General features: G+C 27.4%; 1 protein-coding gene across 4 annotated transcripts in view; it reads left to right on the top strand.

The window, feature by feature from the left end:
• The window catches only part of LOC107453385 (calcitonin gene-related peptide type 1 receptor), a 411,922-nt gene that overhangs the window by 271,933 nt on the left and 115,111 nt on the right, over positions 1–24,878 (top strand). For all 4 annotated transcript variants that reach the window (XM_071177833.2, XM_087157756.1, XM_071177834.2 and 1 more), the window contains one exon: positions 13,230–13,466. In XM_071177833.2, coding sequence (XP_071033934.2) covers positions 13,404–13,466 — 63 coding nt within the window. In that variant the 5' untranslated portion in view covers positions 13,230–13,403. The remainder of the gene's footprint in view (positions 1–13,229; positions 13,467–24,878) is intronic.

The raw sequence follows: 24,878 nt of genomic DNA, 5'->3' as shown, positions 1-24,878 counted from the left end.
ATCAGCCTTTCGTGGGGCAACATCCGTTGGATAGACGTCCGCACGCAGCATCACCTCGCAATTCGAATCCACAGATTAACTTTCCTGCGCTCGGGTTTATTAAAGCAGCTGTTGCTTGCTTTGACCTCTTGAAGTGGAAAATTTCTTATCTCGCCAGGAAGCTAGGTCCCGACCATCAGGTTGAACCACCAGACCCAACAACAGGGATTAGGTCCCGAAAGGTTGCACCGACAGCACCCGGCAATTGCTCGGTGGTTCGACCGCAGTAGCTTTGTTCATGTGCTGGCGTCAGCTCGTACACAAATTATGCTCGGGCAAGAAATGGTAAATTCGTCATCCCTTCGAGTGGAATACAGTAGACCGACAGAAGTTGAGTTAGAGAGCTTCAGCAATCCCTTAACCACTCACCTGATGATTCTTTCGAAAACATTTTCGAACAAATACGCAATTCTTTTGTTTTGTTGACCAGTTAAATTTGCTAGTTCTGAATAACTTTTGTTATCTTCTATTTTCTTATTCCATAACATTTAAATTATTTTTTTTCAAAAGTTTATGAAAATTTAATTTACAGTGACATCTAAATTTATTTAATTGATCGTTCGAAGCTTCTCTAAGTCCACCTTCGCAGGAAATAAATTGTGTTCCAATTCCAATGTACAACTTCAAAGGTAAGTTATTAGGTTCTTCTTCTACATCAAACTTCATTAACAATAAATTTCCAAATTTCACGTTCAATTTCATTGTTAAATTAATTAAGTTTTACTTGCGACGTTCAACTTCAATGGAAAGTGAAGTACCACTTCTGACGCTTAACTTCACGTGAAATTAATTAAGTTCCCCGTCCCCGACGCTTAACTTCAAAGGAAAATTATTAAGTTCTACTTTGACCTCAAACTTCACTAGAAAAAAAGTTCCTCTTCCAACGTCCGATTTCACAAGAGATTAAGTTCCCCTTCCACATCCAACTGCAATGGAAATTAAGTTCCACTTTCAACGTTCAACTTCACTTGAAATTTGTTAACGTTCAGCTTCCGTAGTCCGATTTCCCTGCTACTTTATCGCAATTTGAGCATAGTTAAAGTAATGTATCTGTAAATACTTCTAAATGACGAATGAATTTTCTACAAATCAAGATTTCAATTTTTAAACGTTAAGAATTTGACGGCATTTCAAAATAAATAAACGATTTAATCAATTAAAATATTTAAGTATCCTAACTATCATGATTATTATGAGCCAAAATTCGACTATCCTTATCAAATATTTATTTCCATAAAAGCGAATTTTAGAATCACTCCAATATTTGAAACAATTCCAGCAACCACAATATAAGGCGCACGAATTTTCTGAAAAATTCTACCTTTAACTACTTAATTCCACATTTACCTTTAATTGTACCATTTCAAAATACAAAACCTTTTTTTCTAAGTGCGCTCTTGAAATCCACGTGGTAAAAAAGCTACTACAACTTTAAAAATCCGTTAATTACTTAATTATATTTTAATGATATACGCTTATAATAATGCGCAAATGAATTGTTTAGAAAGCACTTAATAACTGTTATTATAATAATAAACATGATTAACGATGCGTAACTTTCCTTTTGACATGCATCAGTAATTGCATTAAAATTTTTACGGAAATTGTGTTTATTGTGTAGTTGTATGTATTAAACGTAATTTCAGAATTCTAGTTTGATTACCCGGAAAAGATCGTATTTTTGATAAATAAATGTGTTGAAGGAGAAGTCAGAATAGAATGTATGCTTGCGTATTATGAACAATTCGGATTTAATTTATATGAAATAATTTGAATAATTTAATATTGATCTTTTAATTGAATACCTTTGAAATAACTGTAACTGAATGAAAGTTTTTTTTTATGTTTTATATTATTTTGCATTCGTATTATGATCTATCTTTACATATTTGTTTTAGCTTTTATTCCTTTTAAAATTCCGCATTTTTCACTAATATTTTTCACACTGTTAAAAAATATTTCTGTTTTAATTTTTCGTATTAAAATTTAATTGAAAAAAATATTTTGTCAATTCTTGTTCTAAATTAAATAATTATAATTTTTTGCATTGTTTTGCTTGCGAATATTTTCCAGAGAGAATATCAAACTTAACAATTAAATATGTTCAAAGATGTTGCTCAAATACATTTTTGTACATATTTAAACAACCTTTTTGGGCATATGAAGTTCTTTTCTCCGCTTAAATAACTTTTTTTCTTAATATTTTAATTATAAATGTTACAATAAAAATAGTTTTTCGTTGTTTAAAAAATGTTTCTTGAGAAATTATTTACATGAGATACTTTTAAATAGTACACACAATAACCAATTATCATTCATAAATTCAGTTTATTTCATTAATTGTAGCATATATTTAAAAAAAGTAATAAACTTAAAATGTTGCATCAGAATAATTCTAAAAAAAATCTGAGAATCTACTAAGATTGGTTAATATTTTAATGATAAATGTTTCAATAAAAATAGCAACTTTTCTTTGCTAAAAACAAAATGTTTTTTACGAAACAATCAACGTTAGATAAACCAGCACTTTTAAAGAATACACATAATAACCAATTATTATTCATAAATTCTGTTTATCTCATTAATCATAGCATATATTTAAAAAAAATGACAGAACTTAAAATGTTACATGAGAAAAACTCTAAAAAAATCTTAGAATATACTAAGATTGCTTAAAAAATGTTACAGATACATAAAAAATTAAAAATAACACTTTTTTTGGTTTGGTGAAACTAATTAAAAACTTGCTTACTGTTCGACATATGTATGAACATATTTTTTAACGCAGAGCAACCTTCTCAATTTCAGGAACTATCTACAAATATTAATTTTTTAGTTAAACAATACAAAAAAAAAATTTCCACATAACCTATCACATTAAGATTTCTTAATAAATTATGAAGATTTTAAATTTTATTTTTTCTTCACCTCTATAATTGAATGTTTTTAAATTACAAAAATTAATTTTTGTTCTGTTGCATATCTTCAACACATCGGGTACCTCTCTTAAGTTTAAAATCAAGAACTGGAATAGGCAAACAAAACTATGACAAAATAGGCAAACAAAATTATGACAAAAGTCAACAATTAACATTTTAAGAGTAAGCAGTTATGCTTGTGAGGAAGCAATTTGCTTTTTATACTGTAAGAAAAGTCTTATTAAAAAATTAATTAATTTTCTATATCTTCAAGAAAATTACTTAGATCTAGAATATTTTTTATTATACGAGAAATTCATTTCTTTTTTTATTATTTCTCACTTTCTGAATCCCTTGATGAAAACAATATGGAAAATATAAGCATTTTCTGGTTTCATGATATATTACCGCGTGCTTGTTGCCCACTGAAAATTAGCGTTTCCTACTATGTTTAGAATTAAAAAAGACTAAAATGAAGTCTAGACATAATAAAGTGAATACCTGTTAGATGTTCAGTTAAAAATTTGCATTAGACATTTAAGACTGAATTGAAAACCTTACGAGTATCCAGAATAAAAATCATTCAATTATTCTGAAAAATAGCTGGTATATCTTATGATAAGAAAAAAAAACGTGAAATACGCTTTTTTATATAATCGCTGTCTTCAAAACTACTGATTTAACGTCACAAGAACCTCCGTTCAGTCTGCTTCGATTTTATCAAAGTAGGGGTAAATTAGAAGAAAAATAGATGGGTTGTTTATTTTGCAATGTTTCACTTATACCATGTCTCTTAGTATTTTTTTCAGCGTACCTTATCAACTTGGAGTGAAATTATTTACTATCGAAAACCAGCAATACTGACGTACATTAGCGATACTGGTTTACAAATCACCAATCTGGCAAGCGATTTTGTTAAATTTTTAATTAAACTACAAAAATATTAAGTAACATTCTCTTCATATTAAAAAAAATTCTTCTTGTTTTTTCTTCATACAAAAACTATTAAAGTAAAATGTTCTGTTTTATATAAAAACTATTGAAGTAAAGTGTTCTGTTTTACATAAAAATTATTAAAGTAAAATGTTTTGTTTTATATAAAAACTATTAAAAGTAAAATGTTCTGTTTTAGAGTGCGAATTTATTTAAATTAATCAAATACCTAGTTTCAAGCCAAGAAATAAAATTCTTCATTAACTAAGTTTGTCTTCCGTGAGTTGAATCTTCGAGGTAATTTTCAAATTAGGAGAAAATAGAGTTTCGTAGGCTCCTACCTATCTTAGAAAATTTCGAAAAGATATGATTAAAGGCCTTAACAGATCTAACTCCATTTCAGAAAATCTAAATATAGACTCTTTTAAATAAGTTTCGTGTTAAGCTGTAATATATTTAGCCAAGTTGGAATATCCATGGTTTAAACAGAAAATTTGATTTATTTGAAATAAACCTTTCTATGGTATATTCTTATTTAAGTTGATTGATTAAAAGTGAAAGGGTTTAAAACATAATACCAATAATTTGTTCGTTTTCTTCGTGAAAGCAGAAATTTTATTAACCATGATACCTTGTTGAAATTTATCGATTTTAATTTTTGCTCCTTTTTTTCGTGACAGACTTGGTTTGTGACATCATGCGATTTCACTGCTTTCGAAACGTATTATATTTTTTGTTTAGTAATTTTTATCAGAATCAGATTCTTTTCCAATTAAGCTACATATTCAATTCATTATTCTTTTGTTTTTACTCTTGCTTCAAGTGTATTTCCTAAAACCCTTTTTATTTTTTTTTCATACCTTGATTATGCAAGTAGCACAATGTAATTTTAACAAGTTTGGTGCAGCATTCATTTCTGATGCCCTCAAGCCTAAGATTAATTCGAATGAAAAAAATAGCAATAAGTCAATATAATAAATAAAACATGGAGAAAAAAATCTGGTAACATCACTGTACTGTATGGTAATGGCATTTCTCGTAAGAAAAGAAAAACATTAATTCTGATTAATAAAACCAAAATATACGGTATTTGAATCATTTATTTGGTAATTTTCGTAATTTATCGCTGCAGTTTACCAGAAGCTCTTGATTTTAAAACTGTAGTTCTTATCACGACACATTGCGTAAAAAATACAAAAAATGAAATTTAACAGAATAAATGGTTTTTAACCATGCTTTAAGGTATTATGATAGAAATACCAACTTTTACCACATTTACCAAATTTTAACACATTTTATAAAAACCATTTTATTGTTAATTTTATTAAAATCACTACCAAATAAAATTTTATAAAAATGTCCAGCATTTCCAAAATGTTATATAAATGTTAAATATAATGTTATAAAAAAATTTTAATTTTACATTGTTTGCTAATAGTTTGCATAGTTTAAAATTGAGTTAACTGAACCATTTTGGATTATAAGTAAAATCAATTAATTTTCAAAAATTCAACTTACCAAAAATTGAAATTGGTTTCCTTGAATAGATACTTTTTTTATTGATTAATTTGCAATCCCTATTGATTTCACTACTTTAATTATCATAATGACATTATTGTTTAACGCGGTAGAGAAGCTCTCAGATTTTGGATCATTTAATTACCAATACCTTCATATTCATCCTTTATAATATCACTCTCTTTTTTCTTGCGTCAAATGTAGGTTGGTATTGGCACCATTAAATCTCAATTTTAATTCATTAAAAAAAATAATGCATTTCTAAATAGTATTATAATATATATATATATATATATATATATATATATATATATATATATATATATATATATATATATATATATATATATATATATATATATATATATATATATATTATAAAAAAATTCGATTGTATAATATTTTTACTATAAAAGTGAAATGAATAATTCTCATGAGTTCATCTTACAAGAAACTATAACTGGTTTCTTCTGAATCCATATTTTTTTTCTTGGAATCCATTTTTTTTTTGGATCAACAATGTATCATTTCTTTTCCGTATCTTGCCTAAAAATAAGTACTATTATTAGATGTTCGCTATTTGACAACCAAAGAACTGAAAATTGTTTTCGTTTCTTAGAACTCAACTATTTTTTTGATGCAACACAGAACTACTCTCTGAGAAATTTGCAAACATGATAGCTGGTTGGAATAGGATATGTTTAAATTCTATCAACGTGTTAGGATTGAAAAATAAAATCTCTTGTGAGAAGACTAATTAAAAGTAAATATTTATTTAGTTTTCGACTGTTTGCGTTCAAAGTCATTATTCTAAACTTACTACTGAAATCTGAGGTCTTATATCATATAAGAGGCTCCGTAATTTCCGCGCTTACTTACATATTTTCAAAAAATGGATTTATCGAAAACTCAAAAAAAGCGTAGACATTATTAGTGGCAATTTTATATTTAAGAGACATTTCGTCATACTCAGACAGAGTTAGATATTTGATATTTTTGATTTTGTTGAAATTTTCGGTTACGTTCTTTGTGCAAAATTGTTAGAATTATTTTTTTCTGAAAAAAAACTTTTTTGTAAAATTTTGGGGTTTGAAAACTGCAGAACTTATGAAATGTTGAGAAAAAAGACATTAGTTTACAAGCAGCAATACTTTTGTTGAATTACAATACTCACCATTATTTTATGTTCGAATATTTTCACACATCTTATCAAGGCGTAAATACTTTCGATGGACCTATGTATCAAAGATTATTCAAAGATATTCGAAAATGGCTATGTTTTTATAGTTTGGCAGTCAAAATCTAATACTATCAGCAGCGAAATAAAGAGGCATAAATTTCTGTCAATACTTATCAATTCTAAAAACATCCTTGTGGTCTTAAACTTTGTCAACAAATACAGAGCACTGTATTGTACTATTTATCCCTAAAAACCTTATATATTATATCTTTTGATCCCTCAGTGGCATCGACTTAGGTCAGGGTTTATTCGACTCAGAGTTACAAAAAATATATCAAAACTATATCATGTCACTTGTCTTGATAGCAAAGTTAAGTTCTTCAATAAAAGTGGTTTTCATGTTTGTAGTGTTTGGTAACTTCGTCAGAGGGCGTGCCGCACTAACCCTTCAGGCACAGTTATGAAACGAAGAAGAGTTGTTTCGGGTAATGCGTGTTGGACTGTGTAGATTCAGCGATTATTCATTGATTATTATTGTTATATGCTAAATTGTTTTGTCTTCTTAATAAAACTGTGATTTGTTCTTACTTGTTTTATCCTAAGCCGAACCAAATGAAAATGCTACAATGTTTTTAATCTAATCAACCTCAACAGTGACTCTTCCGAATTCATTATAGTTTTTTTTTTCATACTCAAATATTAACCACGTATTTTTAACGGAAGTATTTTTTTAATTGCATATATGTTGAAGATTATAAAATTCTAGAGTATAGCATAACTGAGTGTATATAGTTTATCAAAACAGAGCTGAGAGCAAAATATTTCATCGAAACAAAAGTGACTTGCACTTAAGTTTGAGACGTTCGATCTAGGCACGATCCATGATGCTTTGCTCCAGTTTTCTAATATTTTTAAAAACAACAAAGATTGTTTGCAGTTGAGAATTTTCTGTTTTCTTAAATGTGGTGTTGAATATTAAACTTAGAAATAAAAGTATCAAGAAAATCGCACGTGGTATTGTTAGTTCTAACACTATGATATGGTATGAGAGAACATAACAAGCTTTTATAAAAATGTATCAGGTGTTACAAAGAGACGCAATTTTTCCCCAATGGTAAATAGAAGACTCTGTTTTTTTCCCATTAATACCTCGTTATGATCTGTTTTACCTCAAAAATTAACTCTGTGCTCATATTTATTTCTCAGATGTGAAAATCCTTTCTAAGAATTATATGTTTTTATGTATTTATTTCATTATTTTGTTCATGATAAATCATAATCAATAGGAAAGCATTGTTCACAAATTTTATAGCTGTGAATAAAACTTATTCTTATTTACCAGTTATTCGAAGAAGTATATATACACATTCTTTCTCGTAATTTTTAAGAACCATTAATACATCAGTCAATAATAGCTTCAATACTTCCTATATCGCTCATGGGCTGCAATAGCGGCACAACTCAAAGATACATGGTTGGTTGGTGGTTGGTTCTAATGCCACTTGACACACGGGCAAGCCTGCTTGGTGAAACCTAGCAAATTTAAGGCAGAGTGTGCAATTCTTGTTTTTCAGTGGCGCCATCTATGGCCAAGAATTCGACTTCGCCACATCATACGCCACACCTGTTTATAAGGCGGGCCCATTCATTCATTCATCCACAGATCGTAATTTTGTCCTGAATCAGAGAACGATCGATCTCCTATCCAGTACCCCCAGAGGTATTGATTTATTATGGGAACATGGAGGACTTTTGCGACTCGACAGATTTAACGTGCATCAGTCACTTTGCTACACGGGGAGTCTTCGGCCGACGGGGTTCAAACCCACGAACTCTCGGACATGGGCCCAGCGCCCTACCGACCAGGCTATCCCGGCCATTAAAAAAACCCTATTTTAAGATAAGTGGATTTAAAGTTTTCATTGCTATGGAAAAGGCATAAGAAATGCTTTAGTTTGCTTAAACTAAGTTTACCTTGAAGTTGAATTATGAGTTGTGCTAATATTGCTGCTGAAAAGAATATGTATTTTCTATTTACACCTGTTCTTATTTCAAAACGAGTGTTTTGCCACTACTCCAGCCCATCAGCGATATATATCTTCATGTTTTAGCGATATTTGAGAAAAAAAATTAAAATTGTTCGTAAACTTTTGTTAAAAATGTTGTGTCATAAATTTACTCCTAAAATTTTAAGTGATATCATTGCCCAATTAAAATTTAGGTTGCAAATTTTATGGTAGACCCATCCATGTTTAGTTCTTAGCATATAACGAAGGATAGTATAAAATATATTTAAATATTTACTTTAAAGTTTTGATCTTGAGTGGAATAAAAAATTTTCCTCACAAAAATTCTTTGCGAAATTCACTTTCACTTGATTTTCATTTTCTTTACAAAATATGTTTTGAATGTTTTACTATAAAATCAAATATTAGCTATAAAATCAAATCGGACTATAAAATCAAAATATTTTTCTCTCTGATTAACTTCACAAACTGTTTTACACGATTTTCAAATTAAGAGTATCTGAACGTAATGGAGCGCATTAAATTAAAAAAAAATTTCTAAAATGTAACGACTATAATTATATATGTTTAACGTTGCCTGCCACAATGAAACCAAGTTTCAAAAAATTGAGAAATGTTATGTAAGGAAAAACGAAGGAATCAAAATTTGTTTCTGAAAACTTAAATATTCATTAAAAGTTTCGCTGCCTGAGATGGATTTTAAATGAATCATGCAACTAAGTAAAAGCAACTTTGAAATATATCTAAGTTCAAACAACTTAAATTTTCTCCTACGTGCAAGCAGTTAAAAAAAAATATTGTTAAGTCTAAAAAATCTCAAAATATTTCTAACTGCAAACATTGTCAGAAATTTTCGAAGTATTAGTAACTTCAAAGTTTTCAAAGTATAAGCAACTTTGAAAAATTTAAAGTTCAAACAACTTAAAAATTTTCTAAATAGAAGCAACTTCAAAATGTTTCTAGTAACAAACAACCTCAGAATTTTTCAAAGTTCAAATAATTTTAAATATTTTCAAAGTTCAATTAGCTTCAGAAACTTCTCAATTTAAACAGTTTAAAAATATTACTAAGTCTGAAAACCCTCAAAATATTTCTGAGTAAAAACATCTTCAGAAATTTTCAAAGTCTAAACAACTTCAAAGTTTTTTAAGTACAAGCAACGTAAAATACAAAGTAAAAATACCAAAATGTTTCTAATTATAAACAACTTCAAAATATTTCTAAGTTCAAACAACTTAAAAAATTTTTATTACAAACATCTTCAAAATATTTCTAGATATAATCAGCTTTAAATATTTTTAAAAGTTCAAGTAGCTTCAGAGATTTTCCAATTACAAACAGTTTAAAAATATTGCTAAGTACAAACAGCTTCAGAAATTTGCAAATGACCAACAACTTCAATTTTTTCTAAGTTCAAGAAACTTCTAACTGTTTATAAGTACAAACATCAAAATCTAATTTCAAACATCAAAATCTAATTCGAAACAACTTCAAATTTTTCTAAGTGCAAACAGGGTAGCCATCCCCTCCGCAGAGGATCAAAAATGCGATGGCCTGTCTTCGGATCATTCTCAGGGATGTTTCCCAGACCGTTGCCAATAGCCTATTGTGCAGCTCTAGAGCGACGTAAATAAAGTACGTACCTACCTTATGTTAACATTATGTTCTAAACCTAATGTTCAAAACCTAATAATAACCTTACGTTAGCATTGTGTTCTACAAAAATAGAATAACTTTCTGGACAATAGTTTTTTCCGATGAAAACTTTAAAATAGGTTCTTTTAATTAGTACACCTTTGATATTTAAATTACTTTTTAAAATAAGATCATTAATGGTAAATGTTACAAATAATTGTGTTATAAAATTTAAATATTGTAGAGTAAAGTTTATGGCAAAGGAAATAAAAAATATTAATTAAAAATTGAAATTTATTTAACGTTTCCAATTTTTTAATTCTCTGTGTTCTAGAAAGAAATCTTTTTCAGCAAAAAAAATGAAGTTAAAATACAAAAACTCACGGAACTAAACTCCTAAAAATTAAAATGAAGTAAAGGATTAAACAAAAGAAAGATAAAAGTAGTATTAAGAACCTCAAATAATTTAAAAAAGTTTTTTAACTTTTAAGTTGAAATAATGAAACCTCTTAGTCCTTTCATTTTCTTGTTATTTACTTACAACTGAATCGTGAAGCTTTGTTAGAAGCTAATTTAAGATCCCCAGTTTTAAAATGGAAATGAAATAAATTCGTTTTTTGCGTGTTTGGAATATTGCTTTTTCTCTCAGTGACTTTAAGATTAAATTTACCAGAAGAACATTTTTCGTTTAAAAAAAATTAAAGCACTATAAACTAGACTTATTGCTTTTGTTTGCACAGCAGAATTTAACATGCAACTTATGTCTTACATATAAGTAAAACAAGCAAAATGTTTTTAAAAACAAATATTTGATTTTCGACAAAATTTATTATACTCAACTATCCTTTCTATAGAACATTAAAAGACTAAATATTTATTTAAAAATACTTATTGTTCATATAAATTAGAATATAAAAATAGTAAGTTTTACTATTCTAGTTAAAATTATTAAATAAAAAAAACGTCGTAAGTATAACAACTAAAGCTTCATAATTCCAAATTCTTAGTTTTTACATTGATTTTTTTTAAAAAAGGAAAAAAAATAACATAACACTTTTGTCACATGTCTGTAAGCTATCATTTTAAATTAAACAATCTCTTTTAAAGATTACAAATTCATGAGAATAGTAAGAAAAATATTTCTTGAAAATATAAATTGTTTGATAATAAAATTTAAAGGAATTAAAAAAAAAATTCCACTTGTCTGCTGCATTTTGTAGTATTTGAACCTAAATTCAATACATTAATACATATTATTACTCTTGGATAATTTTAAAATTTGTGAAATTAAAAAGGTTTATGATATTTTGTTTTTAAGAAAAAAAGTCATTTTAGAGCATTAGAATGTCATACTTTATTAGGGTTTTTCAAAACGTAAATGCATAAAACGAATAGGAAGAACTCAAACAATTGTATTAATTCAGTTAAATTAAAGAGAGCTTCACTAATGAAAAATGACGTAAACGTTTTTCAAAAAATTTTGTCTGCTGAATGTAATACTATTTTTTTTAGTTTATAAAATTTTACCTAAACCACTGACTGCATTTTTCAGACATTCCTACTACGTATATTTTTATAAACCATTACAAGAATGCTAAAAAACATTTTAACAAATTTGCCATTTTCGTTTTTTTAAAGACTTATATAACTTTCATTTATAATTTTATAATCTACTAGAATTTGTTTCTGGGGAATGTGGATACTAACTGTAAATTGTTTTTTATAACCGTCGTTGAATAATTGACCCAATTTTAAGTTCACGACTACCAATCCGTAGCTTTGAAATTTTGAACCTAATCTTGAATTATAGAGGGTAGCCGCTATCTGGGAAATATAGTCCTAATAGTTTGGTCAGGTGAGCGATCCAAAGTTAGGACCCTCTAATATTAATTTTATCTTTTGCGCATTTAATCATGTCTTGAGAACTTTTCAAGCGAATTGACATTTTTGCACAAATTTGTAAAATTTGTTCATCGAAAGATAATTCTACATAAAAGATAACTTGAGTAAATATTTATTGTTTTTTATTACTTTATTTAATAATAATCGAAAAAATTTTTATTGTTAAGTATACAATTTTTTACATCATTTTAAAATATTTAATTTTACATGGCGAAATACAAAATTTGATTGAAATTAGGTGGACATTTCCGGAAAAATCAAGTTTTAAATATTTTTTTTCAAAATTTCAAAATTCAATTTCTCAGGAAAAATTGAACTAACTTCACTCAAATTTTGTAAAAAATTATATACCTTACAATTAAAAAAAATTTCGACTATTATTAAAAAAAATATTAACTGCATTTTATTATTTTTTTGCATGGAATTATACTTGAATACACAATTTTTTTAATTGTGTGCAAAAATGTTTCAATTCGCTTAAAAAGTTCTCAAGATATGGCGAAATACGCAAAAAATAAAAATTCATATTAGAGGATTCAAACTTTGGATCGCTCTCCAGAACCAAAATTTCAGGACCATGATTCCCAGATGGCGGTTACCCTCTATATTTTAGGGGTCAGAAATTTGAACCCCTTAAATAAAAGGTATGTATATTTGGAGAGAGTTAAGTTTTAATGTCTAATTTTGTAACTTAAAACATCGTAGTATTAAAGTAGCATGATGGAAGTTTGTTGTCATATCAAAAACGATGAAAATATAACGGAACATGTTGGATGATGGTGACCATCAAATGATGTTGGACCATCGTGAATTGCAGTGAAACCAGCATAAACCATCAAAATTTTTTGTTGGGATCATCATGAATTTTTATTTGGGAAGATAAAAAAATTTAAACTCTGTCCTGGGATTAGTTTAATCAATAAAATTATTATGTTATTGTAAAAAAAACTCCAGTAGATAAGCAAGAAACCGCATTGATATGATAACATTGTTTGCATTTTAGTTTATCTAATTTTGCTATTGCTTTTTTTAAACTAAAATAACTTTTCATTAATTTTGGATTTTTTTTCTTTTCAGTGTTCAAACATTCCAAGATGAAATGACTTAAAACATTGGAAATATCTCATCAAAAAGAAAACTTTACCTATGTAAACATTTGCTAAGATCTGAACTTCATTTCAAGTCCGAAATGAAAAAAAATACGAAGCTTGACTAACATTGGATGCACCATAAAAACTTTTATTTCCTGCAATGAAGTGTTACTGGCTCTGCCATTTGAATATTCTATTATTTTTATGTACTTTGTTTGTGCAAGTAAGTATTTTTTTTACTCATTTAATTAGAAATGTGTAATTTTATTTAAGCTAAGTAGTGTTTGGAGTTTAAATTTTTATAAAAAATTTTGCAAATTAATATGAAGCTTATTAAAAACTTTGCAAATCATATTGTAAATATGAAGCTAGATATTTCATTAAGGCAGTTTTTCGAAGGATTGGCTACCACATTAAATAATTCCTTTTAGCAAAAATTATGTTAATGCTTTTGCTTTGTAACATTCATGAATGTTTGCTTAAATGCCAATAATGAAAATGGCGCACATTTCTGTGAGAGGAGAAGTCATTTTTTTGAAACCGAAAAAGGGTTTTGTTTTTATTTTTTAATACTGATAAATGTTAATGCAACCGTGCGTTGTTTGGACCCATAAGAACTGAAGAAATTGAAAGTAATTCTTCGATTTTATGTCTGTTTTTCGAAGGCTCTGATGTCACATGATGCCTTTTTGCAAATAATATGCTAGTTTCATAACTGCTATGAGTTTGCAACAATTACTCATGGCTGTATTTAGTCTGAGAAAAGTGCAAAACGTCAATATGAAGACAAATCACAGTTTTAGGAAAATGAAAAGCTTTCGTGGACTGATTAAAATTTGTACAAATTGAAAATAAGACTTTGATTTTGATAGTTTTTATCTAGGTGGAAATTTTTGGAGAAATTGATTGGAAATCGCCAAGTGGGCGATTTTTAAGAAAGTTTAAAGATTTTGAAAATGTTTCAGTTTTTTGTCCTTTCTAAAGCGTAGATAATTTTTTATGGCGAGATGGCATATATAGTTTAAAATTTCAGATTTGCTTCAAGTGAAAGACACTTAAATTGTTTCTTTTTCATTTTCCTTGGGAAAGGAGTGTCGAAAATCCAGGTTAATGAGTTTCATTTAAGTGGAAAAATCTCGCCAATTTGGTGATTTTTAAAGAGTTCTAAAGCCTAAATAATTCTGTACGACAAGACTGCATATATAGTTTAAAATTTTAGATTTGCTTCAAGTGAAAGACACTTAAATTGTTGCTTTTTCATTTTCCTAGGTGAAAAGGCGTCAAAAATCCAGGTTAATGATTTTCATTTAAGTTGAAAAATCTCGCCCATTTGGAGATTTTTAAAAAGTTTAATAATTTTTTAAAGATTTATTTGTCCCTTCTAAAGCTCAGTTAGTTATCAATCATAACTTTAAACTATTGCTTTATTTTGATTAACGAAAGACTCGGAATTTTTTTTTCAAATGTGTAACTTTATCTATCCTAATATTTAAATAAAAGTAGTACAGTTACTTTCGAGTTATTAAAAGTTTGGAAATTTAGCATGAAGTAACTCTAATTTTGAATTTTTCATTAATCCTTTATTAAGAAATAATTTTTTCTCATTTTCTTTTTTTACATTTGAAGCGAGTAAATAACTATCTCAAGAATAATGTGTTAATTTTTCTTGAACTTATGAAATGAGGAAAATTGAAACGATCTCCTATATGAGAGTTATATATTACTAAAAGTATTTTAATAATAAAGTATTGTAACAATATCAAATTAACTTTAAAATAATAATTTTTTCCACACGATATTACCTAATTATAACCTAATTATAGCCTACTTTTTAATAAAATGTTGGAAAAATATTTTTGACGCATCGAAATTTATTGTATCCCTTAATTGTTTAAATTTATTACAAATGTGAAATTTCGTCAAATTGTATTTCAGTTTTATTAAGCAAATTCGGTAATTTTCTTTCTTAATTTTGGTATTCAAAAAACATTTACTGAGGTTTTGAGTCTGCTATTAAAGTGTTTGCTTCAAAATTTATAATTTGCAATTTTCTTAAGGTAAATTTCTTTTTATAATACCTTTTAAAAATAAAAACAACAAACGTTTATTTTTTCATCTGTAGAAAACGCAAATATTCTGAAAAATGAAATAATAAAATGGGATAGTAAGCCTTATGTATTTTAATATCCCTATTAAGGAATGAAAATACTGACAATGTATGTTTAAAAGTTAATGATTGATGTCTTGACATTGATTTCATGGCTTCATAATTGCAAACGAATGGAATGCTGAATAAATGAAAGAAATCGAAGAAGCTAAACAGCTGTAATGATGTCAACACAGTAAGCAACTGTAATGAAATGTAAATTTCTAGAAGGTCAAGAAGATTTCTAAATCAAAATGCAATAATTGGTAAAAATTTGTGCGTAAATAGCTTAAGTTTTGCGTAGTAAATAGTCTTATTCCACTGGAATTTAATTATTCATTTATTGGTTATAATTTAAGTTCAAAACAGTGATTGTCGAATTATATAGCAAAATTCTGAAATTTCCATAAATTATTGCATTGTTAATTTCGATCACCTTTTATGCTTGTTATTTGATAAGTGATAAGTGATTTTTCTCATTTGATTTATATTTTAACAATATGTAATATATTAAATCAAAAAAAATAACGACCTTCTTAATTATGTATAAAATATTAATTCATCAAATTACATTTGTTTATTTATATCGCTAATTTTAAGTACGTTTATAAAGCTTTTACTCCATTTTATATTATTCGAGTAAGTAGTATTAAGTAAGATATTTTTGCCGTATATTGAATTATTTTTTACTATATATGAGTGATTATATTGTTTTAATTTCGGTTAAATCGAAGATTTTAACTAATATACAATCAATATATTTAAATAAACAGTATATCAATAACTTCAAATATTATTTTTATTAACGTTAAAAAAATATAATTTTGAAAACAACTAATTCTTTCGACTAACTTGTTAAGTTGAGCCCATGTGCGAGAGTTTGTGGGTTCGAACCCAGCAGGCCTATGTAGTAAAGTGACTGATGCACCTTGAATCTGTCGAGTCGCAAAAAGTCCTCCATGTTCCCATAACAAATCAATACCTCTGGGGGTACTGGATTGGAGATCGGTCCAAACAGATTCAGGTCAAAATTACGATTTGTGGATGAATGGACGTATGAATGAGTCCGCCCAATAAGCGGGTGCAACGTATGGTGTGGTGGAAGTCGAATTCTTGGCCATAGATGGCGCCACTGGAAAACAAGAACAATCGCACCCCTTCTGCCTAAACAGGCATACATCAACAACTTGTTAAGTTATTTGATTAATAACGTTGCAAGACATATTTATGAAACATACGTTAATAATGTTCTAATACATGTATTGTTATATTTTATTCAATTAATGCTAACTCAACTGTTCTTTTTTTTTGAATTATTGCTATTGTAATTATCAGCTTACACAGTTAAATTATTTCGATAAATGACGTTAATTTACATATTTAAGAAACATACGTTAATTATTTTCTATTACATGTATAATTGTATTCTCTATAACTCAGCGTTGATTGACATTTAAAAAACTTAAGTAAATTTTCTTTTCTCATAATTATACTTTCTTTAATTAATGCTAACTGAACTATTTTTTAATTATTGCTCAATAACTTTCAGCTTACTCGGTTTATTTATTTGGTTAAATGACGTTGATTCACATATTTAAAATAACACACTTACATACAAGATCTATAAACATAGATGAAACATACGTTATTTTGTTTCTAATACATGTATAATTGTATTTTCGTTAATTATTGGTAACTCAATTGCTTCGTTTAATAAATGCTAACTCAATAACTTTCAGCTTACTCGGGTTTGTTATTTTGTTAAATTACGTTGATTTATATATTTATGAAACATAATTTTTTTTCTAATGCATGCATAATAGTATTTTCTTTAATTATTGTTAACTTAACTGTTTATTTCACTTAATGCTAACTCTGTAACTTTCAGCTTACTCGGTATAGCTGTTTGAGTAAATGTCGTTAATTGGTATATTTATGAAATATATAATTTTTTTCGTACATTTATAATTATGTTTCCTTTAATTACTGCTTACTCATTTAATAATATCATTTATCATTTACAAACTTTAATTATTGCTAATTTCATTGTTAACTTTAGTTGCAAAGAGCTTCGCCTTCAGCTCACATAAGTATAATCACTAAAATAAAGTATACTTTATTTCTCTAGAAATATATAAACTGCCTCTAGCGGAACAGTAAGATTTATATTTATTAGTTTAAACTAGTCCAAGAAGAACATTCGAACGTGATGTTAAATGATAGTCCTTTAACCAATGGGGTCCCATATATTAAAAATTATTGACGAAATACTTTTAAGACACGTAAGTTTGTGGAAGTTGAACATGTAAGTTTGTGAGACTAATTTTAACCTTGCTTCCTTCTTTCTTTAACTCGTAGGATCTGTTTCCAAAATAATAAGTTCAATTTCTTTTACAAAACTCGAAGGTTTTTTTCTCTTTTATAGACAAAAAGTACCAAGTTTTTGTTAAATTTTTTGTGAATTATCAAAGGTCAATTTATAAATCAATAGTTTTTTTGAAAGTGTGAAACTTTTCATATGAGAGTAAAAAATAGAGTGATTTTTTGTGACTCTTCAAAGGTTAATTTATAAAACAATAGTTTTTCTGAAAGTGTGAAACTTTTCATATGAGCGGAAAAAATCGATTTTGACGAAGCGTGAAAGTGGCGAACGGTGTTCAGTTATCTGTGAAACACAATCGTCGATATTAAAATTTATAAAAATTGCATATACTTTAATTATAAATTTATTACGCTTTTGATTCTTTGAAAGACCGTTAGAATCTAGTTTTTAAAAATTCCCACTATATAAATCTAAATAATTAACTACTTGAAAACTGACTTATACAGACCATAATAAACTTCGTTCTTTCTTCACTGGGGCGATACCCCAAGGTGTGCCCTAGCTTATCGCAGAGTTTTACCCCAAATCATTCTGTTCTTTATCAAACATTTTTAATTTATTACTTAAATTGTTTTAGAGTATTTTTCGAATCAGTCCTACCACCTAAGCCTTGGTCTCAGTCTCTTTCCAGCGGCGATTGACTTAGCGAATAACAACCTAAATTTTAAAAAAATATTACTGGAAAAAGCGTATTTTTTAATTAATTTTACTAACCACTTTTATATAATTCACAAATAACGTTATTTTGCAACTATATAGTAGTATTTTAGTATTCACACTTCACTAACTACAAATATAAATTATTTTATTTACTAGTGGGCTGCGCCCCCTGCTTGCTAACGCTCGCCAACCCCCGAAAATTGCTACGCAATCTATATGGTTTGCTTCGCAAACCAAGCTCGCTACTAACTTAGGTACATTGCAAATGCACAAAATTCTAAGAATTCAAAACAATAATTCTAATCCATATAACAACTTTTTTTTAAAAACAAATTACATCTTTTTAGTAAATAAAGTCATTAAAATAAATTTGAATTCAAATAAAAGACATGTAATTCGTTAAACCTATTAGAAATGTGCTATAGTACAAAATCTGAAGATAAAATTTCTAAAACTGATATCTCTTTAAAAAGGTTAAAATTTTAGCTATAATTAATAAATTCGTAATATATGAATTCGTGAAAAAAAAGCGCTTTCGACAAAATACTAAAATAGAGATCTATCGACAAAGACTACTCACTTCTGCCTAGCTTATACTCTCTCTGGTTATTTCAGTTTCCGTTTTTAAAAGCACTATATGTTGAGCCATCTCAGCTAGATTTGGCATGTGACATATTTAGCGGCAATCATGGGTCGATTTTCTAGCGTTGCCATTCGGGGAGTTGTAATGAGGCTTTTTTTCGTCGCCGTGTAAGAGAAATATATCTATAGATTCTGTTTGCATACGCTTGTACCTCCACTTCCCACGTCCAAATATTATTATCTATTTGTATTATAATACCTATTTGTATTAGATCTATTGGTGAACAGAAGTAATTTTTCTGAGCAAATTATTTTTTAAAATAACATTTATATTGTTATAAAATTATATTGCTCAAACAAATTTGTTGAGTTCACAACCGTAATTTAAAGTTTTCGTTTACCAAACGGGCGGATATATTAAATACAAATTTTGCTTGCATCTCATTGTGCATGATCGTTAAGTTCTAAATCATTTAACAAATCTCTTCAGCTGTAATTTATAACAGTATATTAATAACAGTATGTTAATAACAGCTATTAAATAACTTTATCATAAAATATAGCTCCAGAATTACATTATAATATCTTTCTCTATATAAAAATCTAACGATTATGTCGCAGTCTCCCAATGTTGTCGGTGCATTTTATTGGCCGGAAAATCACTTGGTTGAATCCAGTTTTTCCTCACTCATTTCCATATTGTTCTGGTTGTCATCAGCATAAAATTAATAAAAGTCATAAAGGTACTATTTTTCTATAACATTATAAACATTTTTGTATCCCTTATTTAAAGTTATTTTCCAGTATTGCTATTAATACGCTTTTAATTCAGGAGTTTAAAACTAAGGGAGTATATTAAATACTATTTTTGCTTGCATCTCAATGCGCATGAAGATGATCGTTAAGCTCTAAATCATATAACAGATCTCTTTAACTCTAGTTTATAACATTATATTAATGTTATTTGCACGACAATAATAATTTTAAAACGGTTAATAAGATTAGACCTCCATTCTAAATAACTTTATCTTAAAACGTAGCGAAAAATTACACTATAATAATAATGAAAAAACAACGATTCTCTTAGTTTTTTTAGACTCTTGAATTAAAAGCGTAATAATATCAGAGCAGGAAAATGAGTTTAAATTAGGGATTCGCGATCGCAACGCTCGAGTACGCCGTCTAGCGGGAGCCTGTAAATATCGGACATTAATTTATCACGTTTTCATTTAGTTCCATCAAAGTCATTGACTGAATCAGACGCCATTTTTTAGCAGCAAATAAGAAACAAACATTCCCTAAGGAAAAGGCCGAAGAACTTGAAAAAAATCTCCAGAATATTAGTAAATCTTTCAGGAACAGAACACGCCAAACATTTGAAGAAAAATTCCTCAATAATTTTTCTATTATCAACAAACTTGCAACTGATGACTTCCGATTTCGGATACTGTTACAGATGTGTGTATTAAGGTAAAATGCATTTCTTCTGTCTTCAATTCATTACGAATTAAAGTGAAGTCAACATTGCTTTCGTCATTCCAGTGAATAAATATGAATTCAGAACATACAGAATTGTAATAGTTATAGCATATTCTTCTTCGTTATGGAATAGTATATATTTCTGTATCCATATAATTCGGAAAACAACAATAAAAAATTATCCAAGTTACTTGAAATAGTGCCATTTGTGCTGATTCTTAATTAATTTAAATCGTTTTCTTGGTAAGTTTTTATTAATTTTGAAAGAATAAGTTCAACTAGAATTCAGCTATTCTGTTTTTAGCTACATATTCAAATTCATATCAATTATAAAATTTTGCTGTGTAGTATGTTATCTAAAAGTAATGAAGGGATAAACTATGTATCTATTATTTGAGAATAAAGTTTTCAAACAAGGAACTTATCATTTTGGAATTCTCCGGGAATCATAAATCAGGTAAGTGCAATGATTTTTACAATAAAAAATTTGCTTGTAAATATTTTTTCTTTCATTTGATGATGGTTCTCTACAGAATGTTTTTTTACGTCTGATTAAGAACTATAAGAATAATAAAAAAAGAAATAATATGAAAGTTTTTATTTCAATGTTAAGAATTCTTAAAATCGTTTTTTTTTATCCTAAGAATTCTTTATTTTCCGTTTTTTAGTTTATAATTTTTTGATAAAAATTGTTCTCAAAATACTTTTGAAAAATTAAATGGTATAACATTATGTGTTTATGTATACTTCTTGTATATTCCAATGTTTGAAATAATATGATTCAGAAAAGTATGGAACAAAAATTCGGTACTTACATATTAACGCCACCGCCGCTACAGATTTGGCGGTTTTTAAGTGCCGCCAATCTACACTTAAAATTTTTGCGACAATTCATAAAATAAAACACTTTATTTAAAATCAAAATAGTTAATCGGATTTCGGTGGAAAATGAGCCGATATAGAGTTTAGCATAGATTCAAAACAATCATATCGCCATATGAACTCTGATGAATAAGATTCCAAATGAAATAACATTTCCAAAACGTACGTTTACCAAGATAAAGTTTTATGTTGTGGGAATTTGTACATTTTCGTTTTTTCGGTAAAATATTTCCCTCCTGAAAAAATAAAATTGCATCTTGTTTTGTTTTTGGCAAATCCCAAAGACGAATATTCGTAGCACTAAAAATGGCGACAAAAAAGAATTGTTTTTTTTTTTTTGTTTTTGTTTCGTCAGCATTCTTTATTTTACGTTTCTTAGTTTCTAAATAATGATTTTTATTGAAACATGAAATTTTTTGATAAAAATTGTTGTCAAAAAACGTTGTTTACAAAATTAAATTTCATAAAATTATGAGGCTTATGTATACTTTTTGTTCATTTTAATTTTTGAAGTAATATGATTCTTAAAACTATAGAATGTAAAGTTTAAATGGGCCTTTCATGTTATATCATTAAATTTAGTAATACTATTTCTCGGGCATTAGGTTTTAACTCTTATAAGAATATACATATTTTTTTCTGTTAATGTACAAATATTTTTCCGATGTGTTTTGGATGTTCCTTCTCTAATAAAAAGAGATACCATTTTGTTTTCGGTTGTACAAGAAAGAATATCAAGCATTTTTCTTTTTTAAATTTAATAAGCCACATTAAAGAAGGAACGTTGCAATGCTACACGCTACATTAACGACGTCTCTAGAGTAACTGAATGACGGTTCATATAGAAATGCAGGTATGCGTCTCATACAACAACGCCCCCTATAGTTCGTTGTGATCGCGAATACAAAAACATTCATAGAAAAAAAAACATGTAAAACTCTTATTAATTTTGTGCTGATGACAACCAAAACAATATGGAAATGAATGAGGAAAAACTGGATCCTACCACGTGATTTTCTGGCCAATAAAAAATGCACCGACAACAATGGAAAACTGCGACGCCATCATTAGAATTTTATATATAGTAAGAAAAGTTGTTATAGTATATAAAGTTTCTAGATTTTTTTCTAGGGGCCATTGACATGGACAATAATAAGCTAAATTCAAAAAAACATATTGCTGGAAAAAGTGTCTTTTTTAATTAATTTTACTAACCACAGTTTTTCATATAATTAACAAATAACATTACTTTACAACTATGCAATAGTACTTTAGTCTTTACACTTCATAAACTACAAATATAAATAATTTTATTTAAATTTTGCTATGGTATATAAAGTTTCTAGATCTTTTTCTAGTGGTGATTGACTTAGCCAATAATAAAATAAATTCAAAAAAATATTATTGGAGAAAGTGTTTTTCTTAATTAATTTTACTAACCGCAGTTTTTTTTTATTTAATTAACAAATAAAGTTACTTTACAACTATACAGTAGTACTTTAGTCTTTACACTTCATAAACTACAAATATAAATTATTTTATTTAAATGTTGCTATGGTATATAATGTTTCTAGACTAAAATTTTCATAGTGATACAAATGAAATCTTTTGCAAAGATAAAATTTTTGGTTACCAAATAGGAATTGCTATTTTTTTGCATTTGTTTATTTATTTATTTCGCTAAAATTATTTCATGAACCTCATGAATTGAAAACAAAAAGTAAAACTAGGAAAAAGTTAGTTTTATTAGTATTATTATTTCACGCAAAAAAATGTTGTTTCCAAAATTGTAATCGAGAGTAATTTTTCTACCATAACTAAGAGATAACTTTTTAATCTGCTTCATAAATATCTTTTTAGACGGTTTTAATCTGCTGAATGGATGTTTAAAAATTTAAAAAGAACTTAGTTGGTATGAAAAAAAATTATAGTTAGCTTACCGTAATTTATATGAATTTTTAATTAATTACCTTATAACGAGAAATTTGTATTTTTCGTAAAGCTTTGATTTTTAAAGCCATTTTATGTGGATAGAAAACTTATACATTTTGTGTTTTGAATTATTTGTGTAAAAATACATATTCTCCAAAGAAAAACTTTAAAAATTTCATAAAATATACAGTAAAAAGGTCCGGAACAAAATACCGTATGTGCCGTATGTGTACTTACGATATGTAAAGTGCCGATACGTTTTACCGTAAAATCCAATTTTTACCGAAACATGTTACGGATCATAAATTCTGATATACCGTAATTTTTTCAGTAATAATTGCCGTAAAACCATTGAATAACTCTAACTGAATTAATATTAATGTAAAAACTATGACATAGTATTTCACTGTAAAAATGGATTTTAAACATGATACAAGGAATTTTACGCATGATTCCCCCAAAGAGCAGGTACTTTATAACGTAATTTGATCCGGATTTTTTACAGTGCATACTAGTCTTCAGAATTAAAGTTCATTAAATAAACAGGAACTGCATAGTTAGAACATATAATTACATAGATTTCTAAAATGTTTTCCCTTGTTTAAAATGATTTAAAAAATCATGAATGATACCAAAACCAAAAAAAAAGTTATAATACAATAAGTTTAAAACTTAGAATATAAAATAAAGGAAATTTGCTCAGACATTTCATTCAGTGTTTATTTGATATGGATAAACCATCTTTTGAATACATTTGATTCCATAATCGTACAGGATACTTACGCTATTATGATTTGTAAGGTATTGAATTTTATTTTGAATAATTCAAAGCTGGTTTTAGATACTTGAAATGAAAAACGCAATATAAGACCGATTTCTCTGGCTTCAAATGTATTGCAATATCAATAGAGTATATGGAAAGATTTCAATTGTTATTTAAAGTTTGCTTCTCTTTTCATTTTCTTTCTTTCCCCGCTTTAGATTCTGTAAAAAATCTACACTACCATAGTGATATTTGTTTGCAAAAATAACTTTGTGCTACTGAGTCTAAAAAGCTAAAAAATAGAAATAAAGTTTAAAATTTCACTAACATCATTATACATTTGAAATTTAAAAAAAAGAAATATGTTTTTTATGAACATTTCTATACCATGAAATTACTAAATGGATATCACTAAGTGAAAATTCACGGAAAATAGTTATTTTTCTATTTTTTTTTGGGTGAAATTTATGATAATTTATGGAGTAGTTTTTAAGCAAAAAATAACAAAACGGAAAATAACAAAACACAAGCTGTAGGGGAGTTTTGTGCTCTTAAAAAATGAAAGATGATAAAATCAGTGAAAATCAAAAGATAATTCGTTAAGAGGAAAAGAATTAAAATTAATGAATTTGAATTTTTTTTTTTTTTCATATTCAATCTATGCATTTTTTGTTTAATCAACTATCTTTTTTTTTTACTTTATAGTGATGTAATCAATTGATGGTTCATGAATGAAAATGCTTCAAAATAAAAAATTCTCTTATTGTATTCTGAAACGAAAAAAATTACATAAATGATAATTTAAAAG

Source organism: Parasteatoda tepidariorum, chromosome 2 (genome assembly GCF_982258835.1).
Source record: "Parasteatoda tepidariorum strain Cologne lab strain chromosome 2, Ptep-v5.0, whole genome shotgun sequence".
NCBI lineage: Eukaryota > Metazoa > Arthropoda > Arachnida > Araneae > Theridiidae > Parasteatoda > Parasteatoda tepidariorum.
This window is presented reverse-complemented; position numbering and strand designations above follow the sequence as displayed.